We start from the raw sequence: 18,332 nt of genomic DNA, 5'->3' as shown, positions 1-18,332 counted from the left end.
ATAATTAAAGTGACTTCTATATTGCATCCAAAAGAATATTTAGATATATTTAAATATTCAAAAAGGTTTAAAAAATTTTTTTTATTTTTTTTACTTTCATTAAAATATTTCAATAAAATGAAATAATTGCCTATTGCAAATTTATGAATACATGGTTAACTTTTTTTCTGCAGTCACTGGGCTATATGTATTGAGACATTTTTAAATTTATATTTAGTAAAAATTGTAATCTAAACATCTGTATTTTCATACAATTTAATACAATTGCTGTGTGAACAGGTTCATGTGATTGGCTTATAAGTAAACAATCCCCCCACATGGGGTGCATTCTTGTGATTGGCTCAAACAAGGGAGATATCTGATTGGTTGCTGATCATTCCCTGTTTAAAAAAAAGCATTTGTGTGTCAAGCCAAGTCAGGGGAGTCTCAAAATTCACACACAAATGCAGTGAAGTTCACAGACCGCAAGCAGTTTGTGAATCAAGATATATGTGTGTGTGCATCAGAAATACATTTCTGAATCTTGTCCTGTGCATTTGTGAATCTTGAGTGCATTTGTAAATGTTGTTTGCATTTCTGAATTGTGTGTGTATTTCTGATTTTTGTGTGCATTTCTGAATTTTGTATGCATTTGTGAATCTTCTGTGCTTTTTAAATTTTGTGTGTGCATTTGTGAATTTTGTGTGCATTTGTGCATCTTGTGTGTGTATTTATGAATCATGTGTGTGCATCTATGAATCCTGTGTGTGCATATGTGAATGTAGTGTGTGCATTTATCTATATTGAGACTCTTCTGGCTCCATACTGAAATGGCCAGCCTGCAGTCCAGATCTTTCACCCATAGAAAACATTTGGTGCATCATAAAGAGGATGATGTGACAAAGAAGACCCAAGACAGTTGAGCAACTACAACCCCTGGCAAAAAGTATGGAATCACCCCTCTCAGAAGATGTTCATTCAAATATTTAATTGTGTAGAGAAAAAACCAAGCACATATATGCCACAAAACAATTTTCACTCAAAACAATATTCTGGCTGTATAAAACACTTAAAAAACAACAAAGAAAGATAACTATAGTCAATTACAAGTGTTTTTACAGATCAAACAGAGGATAAAAATATGGAATCACACAAATCTGAGGAAAATTATATGGAATCACCATGCACTTTGCATTTCTAAAACAAACACCTGTATCTGATTACAACTGCTAATTAGTCTGCAGTTAAAAAAGAGTGGTTGCACACATTAGTGATGTGTTGAACCAAGATGATTGACATAACTCATGGCTCCAACACGAGAGATGTCAGTTGAAACAAAGGAGAGGATTATCAAACTTCTCAAAGAAGGTAAATCTTCACGGAATGTTGCAAAAGATGTTGGTTGTTCCCAGTCAGCTGTGTCTAAAATCTGGACCAAGTAAAAATCAAATGGAAAGGTTGTAAAAGGGAAGCGTACTGGTAGACCAAGAAAGACATCAAAGTGCCAAGACAGAAAACTTAAAGCAATATGCCTTGAAAACAGAAAATGCACAACAAAACAAATGAGGAACAAATGGGCAGAAAGTGGAGTTCATGTCTGTGACCGGACTGTAAGAAATTGCCTAAAAGAAATGGGATTTACATACAGAAGCCAAACGAAAACCATCATTAACATCTAAACAGAAAAAAACAAGGTTTCAGTGGGCTAAAGAAAGACAATCTTGGACCGTGGATGACTGGATGAGTTATATTCCGTGATGAATCACGAATCTGCATTGGGCAGGGTGATGATGCTGGAACTTTTGTTTGGTGCCGTTCCAATGAAATTTATGAAGACAACTGCCTGAAGAAAACATGCAAATTTCCACAATAAATGATATGGGGTTGTATGTCAGGTAAAGGTATGGGAGAGATGACAGTCATTACATCTTCTATAAATGCACAAGTTTATGTTGAGATTTTTGGACACTTTTCTTATTCCATCAATTGAAAGGATGTTTGGTGATGGTAGCATAATTTTTCAGGATGATAATGCATCATGCCATAGGGCAAAATCTGTGAAAACATTTCTACAGGAAAGACATATAATGTCAATGGCATGGCCTGCAAATAGTCCGGACCTCAATCCAATTGAAAATCTGTGGTGGAAATTAAAGAAAATGGTCCACGACAAGGCTCCAACCTGCAAAGCTGATCTGGCAACTGCAATAAGACAAAGCTGGAGACAGATAGATGAAGTATACTGTTTGTCATTAGTTAAATCCATGCCTCAGAGAATTCAAGCTGTTATAAAAGCCAGAGGTGGTGCAACAAAGTACTAGTAGTGTTTTTATTTGGTGATTCCATATAATTTTCCTCAGATGTGTGATTCCATATTTTTTTTTTCCTGTTTGATCTGTAAAAACACTTGTAATTGACTATAGTTATCTTTCTTTGTTGTTTTTTAAGTGTTTTATACAGCCAGAATATTGTTTTGTTGAGTGAAAATTGTTTTGTGGCATATATGTGCTTGGTTTTTTCTCTACACAATTAAACATTTGAATGAACATCTTCTGAGAGGGGTGATTCCATACTTTTTGCCAGGGGTTGTAGAAGCCTGTATTAGACAAGAATGGGACAACGTTCCTATTTCTAAACTTGAGCAACTTGTCTCCTCAGTCCCCAGACGTTTGCAGACTGTTATAAAAAGAAGAGGGGATGCCACACAGTGGTAAACATGACCTTGTCCAAACTTTTTTGAGATGAGTTGATGCTATGAAATTTAAAATTAACTTATGTTTCCCTTAAAATGCTACATTTTCTCATGTTATAACATTTGATATGTCATCTATGTTGTATTCTGAATAAAATATTGAAATTTGAAACTTCCACATTGCATTATGTTTTTATTCACAATTAGTACAGTGTCCCAACTTTTTTGGAATCTGGTTTGTATGTATATCCCTCTTTCTAAAGCTGTAAAAAGAATCACTAATGATATATCTGTATATGATGCGAGTTGGTGGAAAGTTTGATAGCATTACAGTGGGTAGAAGTTAAATCATCTGCTGTAGTAATTTGCTCCGATTCGTTTTCAGTTCTTACTAGTTTAAGTTGAAAATTTGATTCAAGACAAGATATATTAAAATATAGAAATTATAAAGAAATATATAGAAATTTTACCAAATCTATATAGACTTAAGACTTATAATTGAGACTTAGCAGTATTTTTATAGACTTAAGGGTAACGAGTTGGTGTAATGTTGTAATGTTGGTGTGGAGGGTAACGAGGATGTGGACAAGATAGCCAAATAGGCCCTTAAACAATGTTATTTATTTAGAAATACCTGTGGGTAAATCTGAATTGAAAGACTTAATTAAAACTGATATTAAAAATATTTGGCAGGAGAGGTTGGATAAAGGAAATAAAGGTTGTCATCTGTATATTATACAAAAACACGTTGGATTGGTAAGAATTAGATATAGCAACAGAAAGGAAGATACAGTAATTTCTTATCTGAGAATTGGTCATTCTGCTCTCATCAAATCACTTCAAATGATAGGGAAACAAGGTTCAGGTCAGTGCAATAAATGTGGACTTCCAGAAACTGTAAAGCATGTAATAATCAGTTGTATGGCATATGAAAGGGAAATAATTCAATTGAAAATGTATTTAATTTGTGTTGGCATGCATTTTTTTTACTTTGCAGAACTTAACAGTTCTTTCAAAGGATATGAAGCTCTTGTTTTCTTTTTGAAAGCAAAGTTATATAAGAAAATATAGAAAGGTAGGGTAGGTGTTAATAAATAAAATAAATAAATGTCTCTCTCTCTTATGATATCAATGCCTCACACTCCATCCCAGTGGGTGGCGGAATATGCACCAAAGCTGGTTTACCAACCGCCATTAAACGTCAAGGAAAGAAATAAACATTACCGCTAAACAAGTAATTCACCAAAGAGCAGTGTTTTGACAGGCTTGCACAGTTGTTGTCCGCATAGTGTTTCAAGAGCTGAATTATTATTAGTATTAGTGGGTGTGCTCTCGAGACAACCAATCGCGCGCTTCTGTCATCGCAACGCAACGACCGTATTGAGTTCACCAAATCACTTCAAGTTACGATTGATAGCATGGCGGCTAATGTTGGGGGCGTGCGGGAAAGTTGGGAGATTTAAACAACTTCTAAAATAATATCACTAAATCCAGTACTAATGGACGAAATATGTGTCGTGTAATGTGAATGATCAGCACCGCTACAAGTCCAGCGCGTATGTTACTTTTAAATATGGCTAACGTTACTCGAGAGACCAGACAATACCGACGGGCCACGATGATAATCAAGCAAGAGCAGGACGACGATTCTGACGCGGAGGAGTCGACTATTTCGTTTAAGAAATCAGAAGGACGCGAGTCGCAGATCATCCACAGCGGTCATTTTATGGTTTCTTCTCCTCATACTGATCACCCGCCAAAGAAAGGTTACGATTTCGACACTGTAAATAAACAAACATGCCAGACGTATCACTTCGGAAAGACTAGCACGTCGCATCTCTCTATTGATGCTTCCCTGACGAAGCTCTTTGAGTGCATGACGCTTGCCTACAGGTGGGTTGGGTAGTAAACAAAAGATCGATTCACAATCTGTTTGATCTCCAGTTGTACCGACCACAGGAAATATTATTCCGCCATTAATAAAGCATTCATATAAAGCTATTAACGCGCTGCTTGCTGGGCACAACGTTTCTAGACAAATCAGTACGCATTTAATTCTCTAGTCATGAGGTGTAAACATTCGTTTGTGATGGTATTGGTGGTGATACAAAATAACAACGTTTCGAATTGGTTTTAGCAAGCAGTTTATATATATATATATATATATATATATATATATACACACACACACACACTTGATACTTTGATCTATAAACAGTAGTCAACATTTGAAGTGGATCAAAACCTTTCATCAAAGTTGTCCAAAAGCCAAAATGCTTTCTTTTCTTAGAACAACTCAGAACTTTTTGATCCACTTCCAATGTTGACTACTATATATATATCTATATATATTTATATATATATATAAAAAAATGTATAGCTAAGTCATGTGAGCCAATTTTAAAATATCTTGTGTGAACAAGCCTGTTGTTTACATTATTTTTGATAATAAGTTATAGAGTGCGTAAATGATGACAGAATTGTCACTTTTTGTGTGACAGTGTAGACACACTCCTATAAAATTATGCAAGGATTAATACGTTTTACAAAGTAAGGGAGAAATTTACTAGACAACTTCACATCAGCAGCATAGAAAATAATATTATTATTTTACTTATGAATGAATTATGCTTGAGAATATCAGAACAAAACACTCTTAATGATGATTTGTTTGTGACAGCCCGTAATTGTATTTGTGATTTTATTTGTTAAGCAGTGGTGCAGCTTTCGTTTTAGAGTAAAGTTTAATTCTAGAAGATATTTTTAAATCATTCAAATTTTTTTTTGCCAAAACAGAACTCATTTTGTTTATTGACATTGCAGAGTGCCACATTTAGCCTGTACAGCAATATTCCAAAGAAATCTGCAGCTTGAATAAGGAGTAATTTACAACATATCTCTTGAATAATTTTAAGTGACTTCTCCCTAAGATACAAATATGACCATAATAAATTGTTTCTTTTAACATTTTGGTAACATTTTAGTGGTATTTAAAGACAATAAGAAGGAATGAAACAATGCAGTAGACTCAAAAAAAAAAAAAAGTCCAACAATAAATATTACAAGAGAGAAAAAAATTAATTTTATTTGTCATTCAGTGCCTGTCCAATATTTTGGTATTTCTGTACAATGTATGTGTAAGCTAGGTGACATGAACCAAACATGCAGTTAAATAGTTAATTGCAGCTGTTTGTGTGACAATTAATAACACCCAAAATGTCATGATCCGATAGCCCTAAAATTTATACCATGGGTGCACCTGTGTCTTGCTATTAAAAAATAAAAAATAAATAAATAATATATCTGTTTTGTTTGCATAAGTGGAAGGTTGGTGTCACCAAAATGGAAGAATTTCAAAGGTCTCAAGCTTCTGTGGAGAGACAAGATTCGCCTCAACAACGCCATTTGGAGAGCCTGGTATATACAATGTAAGTCCAGTTATTAGCACACATACCACTCAGAAATTGTAAAACATGAGATTATTAATTTCCATCTGCAATGCCTCTCTTTCCTGAAGATGTAGAGAAGAGACAGAACCCTGTTTGCCATTTTGTCACTCCTTTAGATGGCAATATGGACTCAGGAGTACATCGACCGACAGAGGTGAGTCTGTAATTATTTTTTTTATCTTTAGATTTGAATGTCTAAAAACTGTTTTTTTCTTGCACAAAGGTCATTTTTTGGGGTACTTTATTTTTTCCTTTGTTTACCTAGGCAATAGCAACAGAAGGAAAGTACTGGAAAAGGAGAATTGAAATTGTCATAAGAGAATATCATAAATGGAGAACATATTTCAAAAAAAGAGTAAGTGTATTTGCTCTCTACATTAAATGTACAGTACTGTGTAACCAAGTTGTTATTTATAAAGTACTGTTCAAATTCTATTTCATAGTTACAGAAGCACAAAGATGAAGACCTGTCCAGCCTTCTCAAGGTAATTTTAAAAGGATTTTATTTCTTCACTATAAAGTTAAACTATAGTTAGTAATTTAGCATGAAAGTGTACGTGCATGCTCTTACTGAGGTTGTTTTCTTTTATTTGTTAAACTAACTTTGCTGTTCAATTTCAGTTTGCCATTTATTCCTTTAAAGAGATCAGCACTAAACAAGAGAGTTTAGTCAGGGTAGACTGTTTAATTTTACACAAATGAAAACAAGACTGTGAAGGAAAGGTATAAACTCTCTGTACTGTCTTTTTTATTATAAACTTTTGAAAGACAGCAGTTTGCATTAACTTAGTTTATTTATAGATACGTTTACCGTACTTAGTAATTATATATAGAGAGAGCCAGAGCCAGATCATGGATGATCACGATTGGCTGGCTAGTGATGTGGAATGAAGTCAGTTTTATTTACAGCCAAATGGCTGTTCCAAAATCTGTTTAAGCCTGCAGTGAAAGACAAGAATGCATTGAAGATGTTTGTCATGAGCTGACAGAGGATATTAGACATCTACCCACAAAGATAGTTAAAGCTCAGGTTTTGGGACACATTTTTATTTTGAAAATAAATCAGCTTTCACTTGATTTGAGTATACTCTGCCTGTGGTTTAACCCAGGGTATAAATGCTGCTTCTCACAAATTCCATCTCTGCAAGCACTGTGAGTTTAATGTGCATTAGGAAATGCAATGCATGCAATGTTCACTTTCTTTACATTCACATTAGCATAATTTTGTGCATAGAAGATTACAGCATTTGGCACATGTTCTACTGAAAATGTGCAAGGGGTTTGATCGGAGGATGTAAAACATAAATATTGTATTGTACCTTGTAGTCGCTGGTTCTTGTGAAAACTACATCCAAGTGGTAACACCCTTAAAAAAGTAACTTCCCTTTAGGAGTATAGGAGTCTGTTGTTCTTTGTGTCTGGATGTCTCAGCCCTAGAAATATGAAACATTTTCATATGAAATAAAATTGTCAAGTTCGTTTAAATTGCAACGCTTGGCAAAATATTCACAATAAAATATTTTGGCCAAGTCGCACAGCCCTGTATCATTTTTAAATAAATGTGTTTCATGTTACTAATAATCAACATCAGAGAACCAAAAATATGTCCTTAATTCTCTTAATATTAATGTGAAAACTCCAAGTTGTTCGGCTGACAAAAAAGTTTGGAAACTCCTGGTTTAGCCCTTAGATCAAACAGATTTTTAACTCTTTGCCCACCATTGACGAGTTCCCATCATTTAGAAACCAACGCTAGCATCTATTGACGAGTTTTTCGTGTTTTCACTGAGATACACTCTTCTGAACAAGTACAAAACATCCCGAACAAAAACACACATGAAAAGAATGGAGAAACAAGCTATCTCTTATGTAAACAGATGAATCTTAAAAAATAATGCAAACATTAGCAATAGACCACATATAAATGAAAACTGCATAATGTTACAGACTAAAATGTTGAACCAGGATTTGTTATATATCTGTGCAAGCTTTGGAGGTATTGATGGAAGTGATTTACTGGATTTATGCTTTGATAATCATACTGAATATTAGCCAGATGTAGTTTTTTAGTTTCTGAGAAATAAAAAAAAAAGCATATCAAAGAACACATAAGGTTTTACATGTCTTAATCAGCCTTACTTTTTACATAAACCATGAGAAACTGCAAAAACTTGAATTTCGCGCTTTCATTCAAGTGTATACTCACATCAGCGGCTCTTTGGAAGCCTTTTCTCTTTTGGAACTCTTTCCTCAGTTCAGTGACTATTGGAGGAGCTGGAGCACTAAAAGAGTTCATTCATCAGAGGATCATATATGCTGATATGCTTATTTTGAGTCGGATTGACTGTGATACATCAGAGAAAAATTGTTTTCATTGAGATCTTTTGTAATTTTGTAGATCTTTGCTGCTCAAGCCGCAGAAGGTTTCAGATGGTTTGGTCCTATTTGGTGAACTGGTTCATTTAGTTCACTAAAAAGAACCAGTTCAAATAACTTTCGACTGCTAGTGCATATGTTAGTACACACGCTTGATGCTTGCATTTATCTTTGCATGAACCTTGAGTGTCTCTGTTGACCTGGCCTGCTTGTTGCATTTTGACCTCCAAAGGGGGCAGAGGAACAGTTTTCACTCTTTGGGGAAGTGTGTCCAGACACCTGCCGTGTCCTCTTGTGCCAGGATGAGGATTTCAGTGTGGGAGGCCGTCATAGATCCCGAAAGAGTCATGATTCACCTGTTCCAATGGAGATGGACTCGCTCTTCGACATGGATGTGCTCATGTCTGAATTCTCAGACACACTCTTTTCCACACTGGCTTCTCATCAACCTGTAGCATGGCCCGATCCGAGGGAAATTGGTGAGAAATGACAATCATAGTCTCCCATGTTAACATGTTTATTCAAGAATATGGCAAACGTTCCCTAAGCCTCACTGTCTTCTTAGCCCATGCAGGTAATGCAGACATGATCCAGCCAGGCCTCATCCCACTGCAACCCAATCTGGACTTCATGGACACTTTTGAGCCTCTGCAAGGTACAAACACCTTAACTCTTGTTAATTGGCAAAATATGGATTGATTTGTTGACAAAATGAGTGCTTGTGTAATTAATAAGCAGCAAACTAGGAGTTTATTGAGGGATAAATCTTTGTTAAAGGGTTAGTTCGCCCAATTTGCAAAATTATGTCATTAATAACTTACCCTCATGTTGTTCCAAACCCGTAAGACCTCAGTTTATTTTTGGAACACAGTTTAAGATATTTTAGATTTAGTCAGAGAGCTCTTAGTCCCTCCATTGAAGCTGTGTGTACAGTATACTGTCCATGTCCAGAAAGGTAAGAAAAACATCATCAAAGTAGTCCATGTAACATCAGAGGGTCAGTTAGAATTTTTTGAAGCATCAAAAATAAATTTTGGTCCAAAAATAGCAAAAACTACGACTTTATTAAGCATTGTCTTCTCTTCCGTGTCTGTTGTAAGACAAAACAAAGCAGTTTGTCATATCCGGTTTGTGAACGAATCATTCGATGAAACCAGATCTTTTTGAAACAGTTCACCAAATCGAACTGAATCATTTTAAACGGTTTTCATCTCCAAAACGCATTAATCCGCAAATGACTTGAACTGTTAACTTTTTTTATGTGGCTGACACCTCTGAGTTCAAACAAACCAATATCCCGGAGTAATTCATTTACTCAAACAGTACACTGACTGAACTGCTGTGAAGAGAGAACTGAAGATGAACACTGAGCCGAGCCAGATAATGACTCGTTCACGAGTCAAGAACCGCTTCTGTCAGACATGTCCGATTCGAGAACCGAAGAGCTGATGATACTGCGCATGTGTGATTCAGTGTGAAGCAAACCGACACACAAGAGCGTCTGAACCTAACTGATTCTTTTGGTGATTGATTCTGAACTGATTCTTTGCTAATGTTATGAGCCCAAGTAAAACGAAGGCTTGCAGTCATCACCAATGACACCATTACGTCGAGTGCAAAAGAACCGGTGAACAGTTTTCTTCAACCAGTTTATTGAATCGAACTTTCAGAAAGAACTACTGGTGATCCGAAAACCGATGCAAACGGTTCTTGACTTGTGAACGAGTCATTATCTGGTTCGGCTCGGTGTTCATCTCTCTCTTCACAGCAGTTCACTCAGTGTACTGTTTGAGTACGTGAATTACTCCAGGATATTGGATTTGTTTTAACTCAGAGGGAGTTTCAGCCACATTAAACAAGTTAACAGCTTTAGTCATTTGTGGATTAAACGATTCAGTTCGATTTGGTGAACTGTTTCAAAAAGATCCGGTTACATCGAATGATTCGTTCGCGAACCGGATATGACAAACTGCTTTGTTTTGAACTGTCTTACAACAGACACGGAAGAGAAGACAATGCTGAATAAAGTCGTAGTTTTTGCTATTTTTGGACCAAAATGTATTTTCGATGCTTCAAAAAATTCTAACCAACCCTCTGATATCACATGGACTACTTTGATGATGTTTTTCTTACCTTTCTGGACATGGACAGCATACCATACACACAGTTTCAATGGAGGGACTGAGAGCTTTCGGACTAAATCTAAAATATCTTAAACTGTGTTCCGAAGATAAATGGAGGTCTTACTGGTTTGGAACTACATGAGGGTGAGTTATTAATGACATAATTTTGTAAATTGGGCGAACTAACCCTTTAACAAGAGAAATACAGTAAAAACAGTAATTTTGTGAAATATTATTATAGTTTAAAATAGCTTTTCTTTTAAAAAAATATTTAAAAATATAAAGTTTTGACACAGCCAAATCAGTATATTAAAATGATTTCTGAAAGATCATGTGACAATGAAGCTTCACATCACAGGAATAAATTACATTTAAAAAAAAAAAAAAATTAAAAAAAAAAAAAAAAAAAAAATATATATATATATATATATATATATATATATATATATATATATATATATATAATTACATTTTGGTATTGTTTCACAATATGACTGTTTTGAAAAAAAAATGGTGTCTGATTTTTGACTAATTCACTCTTTTTGCTGTTGATTTTATATCAATCAAACCATTTTTTGGAACATGATAATTAATATAAATTGGTCTGAAATTCAATTAATGTAGAACAAATTCACTGAATCTGTTGGAGTAGTTCAAGAATTAACAGACTGAATCAAATATTTTGTTTTACTTTCTCTCTTTTTTTTTTTTTGTAACTAGATTTGTTTCACACCCTGCGTCAGCCAGCCCTCCCCTCCATTTCCCCCACTACCCCATCAGTCACTCCCTTAACCAGCAGCAGCTCCCAAACACAGGTAACAATCCTGTCTTTGGATTCACAAATTTGTAGGGATGTAATTGGCCCTGTTCTGTAAGAACTTTCTGTCCTCCTACACAAATGTGCATTTGCTTTGTGATGATTATAAAACTCAACATTGTGAGTATAACCCATTAGAATGATTGCATATTATTACTGAACATTTGTGCATAGTATAATCAGACACCGTGAGTTGCACAAAGGTCTCAAATAAGCACCATTTTTAAGCAAAATAAACAAAGGTCTGTTTGAAGGACAAGTTTAGTATGCTTGTTTGGAGAACTGGAAAGTATGGGTGGGTTGTATATGGCAAAACAAAAAAAAAATTATTTTAAAGTGACAATGTTTTTTCCCCAGTTGGAAGAACCATTGTTATGTATTACACTCATGTAAAGAACTGATTTTTTACTACGATTAAACTAAACTGAATTAACACAAAATACAACCGCACAGTGTCCTTCAGAAAAATCCTCCATGTCCTGCACTTTCTTTGTTTTTCCAGCATCTTCTTTATTATTTGAACTAGGGATGTAAATTTTCGATCATTTCCATGATCGTTCGTCATTTAAATTAATGATCAATTAATAGATTAAAGGGGGGGTGAAATGCTATTTCATGCATACTGAGTTTTTTATTCTTTTAAAGAGTTGGATTCCCATGCTAAACATGGACAAAGTTTCAAAAATTAAGTTGTACATTTGAAGGAGTATTTTTGTTCCAAAAAACCTCTTCCGGTTTGTCACATGTTTCGGAAAGTTTTTTTCGAGTATGGGTCTGTGTGACTGTGAATGGAGCGGAATTTCCTTATATGGGTCCTAAGGGCACTTCTGCCGGAAGAGCGCGCGCTCCCGTAGAGCAGAGCGGAGCAGAGACATTCACTGATCAGAGCGAGAGCGTCGCGAAATGTCACAAAAGAAGTGTGTTTTTGGTTGCGAGGGCAATACAACCCTGCACAGATTAAAAAAAAAAAAAAAAAAACATTAAGGGACCAGTGGACAGAGTTTATTTTTACGGAGCATCGACGGAGTTGTGCAAGTGTTTTTGTTTGTTCCCTGCATTTCGAAGATGCTTGTTTTACAAACAAGGCCCAGTTTGACGCCGGATTTGCATATCGTTTATTTCTTAAGGATGATGCAATCCCTACGAAAAAGGGTCACGGTTGTGTGTTGGAACTGCAGGCGGTGAGTAAAACTGCTTCAAATATCTCTGTGTTGTTAAAGCTATCGGCTATCAAGTAAACAACATGCGATGTTTTCATCAAACCTTTCATCCACATGTACAGCTTAAAAAAAAAAAAAAAAGACGACATAAAGTGGAACTTAGTCATTTTCCAAAACCCCTAAGCAAATATATACAGTTTCAATACATACTACATAGAGATGTTGTTGCTGATGCTGCTCTTGTTAAATTTCAGCCTCTGGATCTGATTCTGGATCATAAATATACGACTGAATCTGACTGTTAGCCATGGTTTGTTTTGGATGATGTTTTTTTCCTCATGGTAATGTCACTGCTTCCAAACGCAAAAGCCTACTCGTGCTCGTGATTCTTTAGCTCCGCCCACACGTCACGCCTCCAGGCGCTCGTGTTTTTCCCGGGAAAAATCAGTACAGACTATCTTTCTCTTATAAATATAATAAAACTAAAGACTTTTTGGAGTTATGAAGGATGCAGTACTACTCTATAGGTACTCAAGATTAACAGGATATTGAGTGAAAACGAGCATTCCACAACCCCCCCCCCCCCCCCCCCCTAATCATTAGCTTTGATGCTGCAAAATGCAGCTATTGCAGCAGCACACGGCATGTCAGGATGTGCAAAAGCTACTCAAAAAAAAAGAAATAAACATTATCACCCTCTAACCAAAAAGTGTTTTAGTCTGAATAAAATGCTAGTAGCAGGACTATTAAATAAATAGACGTGATTATCATTTGATAAAATGAAGAGCGCACCATAAGTTTGAGATCATTTAAAGGGGTCACATGATGCAAATAAAATGTTTTTCTTTCTCTTTGGAGTGTTACAAGCTCGTTAAAAAGACTAAAGTCTAAAATCCAAAGAGATATTCTTTATAAAAGTTAAGGCTCGTACAACCCCCCGCCCCCCACACACACATCTCTATGTCAGTATGTGGGAAGACTTGCATAACACTGCCCAGATGTTCACGCAAAGAAAGAAGGCATACCTTTTAATCTCGTTGTAGTATTGTTGTTGCCGCCGCCACCATGTCGTGTAGACGCTGTGTTTTTCTCTGTGAAAGCAAAACTACTTTGTTTGGCCTTCCAAAAGAAGACGATATATGCTTCGTCATGCCTGGAGCTGATCTGTGCTGGTTGCTGATGAAATACATCAACTTGCACTATGGATCAGCTTGCACCGTGGACGAAGTGTAGTCCAGCAGTCATCACATGTGGCATCCGCAAGCCCGACGGACACTCCTTCGTAGAATCCGCTGGCCGCACCGTTCTCAGGCTGGCCTCCGCTCACTCAAGGCCACGGTGTGTGACGCTGTTATGTTTGGCCTTGCAGAAGAGGACACAACTAGAAATCATGTTTGTATATCATGTTAATAATGGGTGTTATGTTTAGGTCTCGTTGCTCTGCCTGGACAGGGCATTACAATATGTTAAGGAGCGTAACATTTCTGTCACACGCTTGAGGTATTCGGCCAATCACAACGCACTGGATAGCTGGCCAATCAGAGCACACCTCACTTTTCAGACCGATGAGCCTTAAAAAATCAAGCGTTTCAGAAGGCGGGGGCATAGAGGAGAAACTATAATGTACAGTATGTGGGAAATAATGTGTTTTTTGAACCTTTAATCGCATAAACGCATTTTATTACACCTAGGACAACAGATAATGTTTTTTCATTATGTTTTTGTCATATGACCCCTTTAACTACGTTGGCTGTTTTGTATCCCGTCACGGAGACCACTGAATGCTCCTCTTTAAATGGTTTTGTGGTGCTTGTTGTTGTATTTTAAAACACAACTGCAGTGTGTTGAACTGACATTGACATTTAAAAAAAACATATAATTATCCCAAACGTAACTCTGGTATGTGATGCTGTGCAGTCAGAGAACCGCTTCATTGGCAGCAAAACACTTTTTTTGTGAGTATTAAGACCAGTACTTAATTTTATCCTGCTGGATCCTGTTCCGGAAAATGTCAGATTTTGAATTTTTGCATTCCAGTAGGCCTATTTGTTTTTTAAAAATCCTGCATTTACAATTCATTAGATGGTGACAGTGCATGCGCGCATACGAGGATAGACCGAGCGTGGGTTTGGCTGGATTTATTTGGAAGTCATTGCTCACATCTCATTCGACACAAATCCAAATGTTTGTATAAGAATTTTATATGTTATTAAACTATTATTTATAATGTAAAAGTGCATAATCCAGTTTGTTCTGAACATGTGACAAGCTTCATATTAAGTCCTTTTAAAACTGGTAAGACATAGTTTATCATTTCGTTTCGAAGTAGTTTAAGCAGCTTGGCCCATCATATACTTAGACAGAAAAGCTCTGACTGAGACACAGACTACTCTGCTGTTTAATGTGTTTGAGATGTGCTGTCTTCCTGAATACAAAACATTCACAGGTATATCCTCCATCTTTAAATGTTAGAAAGCCATGGAAATATTTAAATGTTTCTGTCTGAAGTGAATGAGACTTCTATTCTGGGATTCTCCACTAAATTTCAGTGAACGAGCACCGCCTCGTGCATGTGCGCCAAACAGAGAGAACTCAAGGGATAGTTCACTCTCAAATTAAATTTTGATATGTTTTAGCTTACCTCAAGGACATCCAAGATGTAGGTTTCTTTGTTTCCTCAGTATTTCCCATTTTGATATTTTTAGGTCCAACTGTTCTTGTCTGTGACTCACATAATGGAGGTCTATGGTCACCACCTCAAAGAGCATGCACAGAGGAGTCAAAATTAAACAATTCCCAATCGTAAGTACACATTGATGACCTAAGACATGAAACAAGCAGTTTGTGTAAGAAAACGAACAGTATTTATATCGTTGCAACCACATCCAACTGATCTGAGTGCACGAGTGCTTCCCGATGTGATGTTCGCGCGCGCTCTGGCTTTAGTCTGTGCAAGCATGGAAAGCCGCGGATGTGATCTCTCGTGCATGCACATCACTCATTGTTTACCACACGCTACGGCACCAATCTGCACTGTATGAAATATAATGCAGTAATTGTAATTAATTAATTTGTTTATAATGCATCCTATAATTGTTGCGACACATTACTCGCTCTATTGACAGCGTGCCATTGGGTCCCTCTGGCGTCGCCTCCGGTTTATACGTGGTTTACTAAACACAACGTGCAAAACGCTGGGTCTCAACTGTGGAGAAAACTCAGGATCTTCAGTCAGGCAGGTGTGTGTTGCGATACTGTCAATGTCCTCGTCGTCGTCTTGTAGTTGTTACATTCGTGACAACATATGCTCTCCACTTCTGTTGGCATCTCACAACACTTGCTACTAAAACACCACCAATTTTGAAGAGATCTCTGTCTCTCTGAGGCTTAAAGGCTGCTGCAGCGGATCGCTCCTGAGTACTTGGTCTGTGTATTCTGGTTCAAATTAATATGGTTGTGAAAAAAATACAACGTTGTCTATGGATATATTGAAATCGTCTTCCATTGCAATTTCCTGTACGTCTAAATATGTTTTGATCTTCACAGTGAAAGGTAATACTTCTGAAATCTGTGTAAACCATAGGCAGTAAGTGTAAACAATGAGTGATGTACACGCGCGAGAGATCGCTTCCGGCGCTTTCCGCGCTTGCGCAGACTAAGCCAGAGCGGGCGCGCACGTCACATCGGGAAGCACTCACGCACTCAGATCAGTTGGACGTGGTTGTGTACAAGAGGTAAAAACGATATAAATACTGTTCGTTTTCTAACACAAACCGCTCGTTTCATGTCTTAGGTCATCAATGTGTACTTGAGATGGGGAATTGTTTAATTTTGACTCCTCTGTGCATGCTCTTTGAGGTGGTGACCATAGACATCCATTATGTGAGTCACAGACAAGAACGGTTGGACCTAAAAATATCAAAATGGGAAATACTGAGGAAACAAAGAAACCTACATCTTGGATGTCCTTGAGGTAAGATAAAACATACCAAAATTTAATTTTGAGAGTGAACTATCCCTTTAAATAGGAGCGCTATAATAATAATCATACAAGTAAGTGTATTTTTTTTCATGAAAGCACTGACTGTAAAGAGACTGCAATGGAATAATCAAAATAGCCTAACATAACTCATAAAGCATTTTTAGTTTAGTGAATTTAACTTCTGCTTTAAAAGCCTTATTTTTGTTTTTAGATTATAATGGTACGATTTTAGAATGAAATGTGATTTTAACCCTTTTTTGCACATAATATAAAGGCTTACAAGGTTACATTAACTTTATTTGTTTTAGTAGCTTTTAATATGTATTGTTTTGTTGGACAACATTGGGCGGTAATTGAAATAAATAGATATTAAATACAGATTTGAACACCCAACACTGCACTTTTTGCATGTATCCTTGGTCTGACACACCCATTTCAAGTCTGTGGGTCTCTACTAATGAGCAGTTGATCTGAATCAGGTGTGTTTAAGAAACACGCTAAATGTGCAGTGATAGGGGTGCTCCTGGAAGTAGATTATGTAAAACTGGTTTTTCAGTAAGCTTTATAGTGTCAGTCTGTATTAATGTATGGAATTGTATCTTCTACCACAATAGCAAACATATTGCAAATATTCCTACTTGTGTGATTTAGTATTTGTTTTTCTCAGATAACTATATGGCCACTAGAACGGTAGGAAAGAGCCTGATGTCTCTGTCAGAGTGTGCTGATATTCAAATCTGTTGTTTGTTAGGCTCCTTTGCTGTCATCCATGCCGCTCTCCACAGAGCTTCCCTCTGTGCCACTGGACTACCGTCTCATCCCCTCTGCTCCATTGTCCAGCCACCTCTCAGTCTCCAACCAGGACAATGGTAACGCTGTTGGCCCATCCTATCAACAAACCTACATGCCTCTTTTCCCAGAGCAAGTGACTCCCTCCGTCCCATCACTCCTGCCACCGCCAGCTCCTCCTCTCCCACCAGCCCCACAATCTCTTCAGTGTGGAGGTGTTTCTGCAGTTGCTACAGTCCCCCAGCCTGTCCCAAGCATCCCACCTCCATCCGTAATAACGCACACTGCCCCTTCCACAGTAACCCCCACTGATGCAGCCACTACCTTCAGTCACAGAACAAGCTTTGAGCTGCCTACTGCACCATCTCCACAGCCTGCAGCCTCAACCTCCACCTCACTCAACTCACAGCCAGTCAGCTTTGCCTTGCCCAAAAACATTCTGCCCACTGTCTCTAGCAAAAAGACCAGACATACACGGAGACCGATTGTCCCGGCCAATCCGCTGCCATCTCCTCAACTCATACTCACAGGTTTGTGTCTTTCCTCAAAGCAGATTTAGTAACATGCTGAGACTGCATTAAGAAAAAAAAAAACACAATGAAAAATGTTTTTTCAAAAAAAAAAAAAAAAAAAAGGTAGCTGTGGTTGTTAGAACTTTACAGTACAGTATAGTAGCAACATTATTTAAATTGAAGATGCAAGTTTTACAGGTTGAAATCTGTTGCAATCTGTGCTTTTTCATTAACTAGAAATATATTAATATAACACATTTTTAATACACTAGGCTTAGGCTGTAGTCTGTGTTACTGGTGTTCAATACATACATCAATTACATGTTGTGTAACGGATCACAGTTGATCCATGATCCGTACGGACCAGGCCTCATGGTTTGGCATGCACAGGGCTCCAGACTCGTTCTTCTCACTGGTCGCTCTTTTGCAACTACCTTTCATAGTTGGTCGCAT

At 37.0% G+C, this 18,332-nt stretch overlaps 1 protein-coding gene across 1 annotated transcript in view; it reads left to right on the top strand.

Moving 5' to 3' along the window:
- The first annotated feature begins 3,862 nt into the window (after window positions 1-3,862).
- The window catches only part of LOC127957304 (MLX-interacting protein), a 33,665-nt gene continuing 19,195 nt past the window's right edge, over window positions 3,863-18,332 (top strand). Inside the window, exons 1-9 of the mRNA XM_052555771.1 lie at window positions 3,863-4,564; window positions 5,993-6,099; window positions 6,189-6,274; window positions 6,386-6,475; window positions 6,564-6,605; window positions 8,729-8,975; window positions 9,062-9,151; window positions 11,340-11,434; window positions 17,330-17,897. Coding sequence (XP_052411731.1) covers window positions 4,200-4,564; window positions 5,993-6,099; window positions 6,189-6,274; window positions 6,386-6,475; window positions 6,564-6,605; window positions 8,729-8,975; window positions 9,062-9,151; window positions 11,340-11,434; window positions 17,330-17,897 — 1,690 coding nt within the window. The 5' untranslated portion in view covers window positions 3,863-4,199. The remainder of the gene's footprint in view (window positions 4,565-5,992; window positions 6,100-6,188; window positions 6,275-6,385; window positions 6,476-6,563; window positions 6,606-8,728; window positions 8,976-9,061; window positions 9,152-11,339; window positions 11,435-17,329; window positions 17,898-18,332) is intronic.

Source organism: Carassius gibelio, chromosome B5 (genome assembly GCF_023724105.1).
Source record: "Carassius gibelio isolate Cgi1373 ecotype wild population from Czech Republic chromosome B5, carGib1.2-hapl.c, whole genome shotgun sequence".
Taxonomy (NCBI): domain Eukaryota; kingdom Metazoa; phylum Chordata; class Actinopteri; order Cypriniformes; family Cyprinidae; genus Carassius; species Carassius gibelio.
Note: the sequence above shows the minus strand (reverse complement) of the source record. Positions and strands in the feature narration are given on the sequence as shown.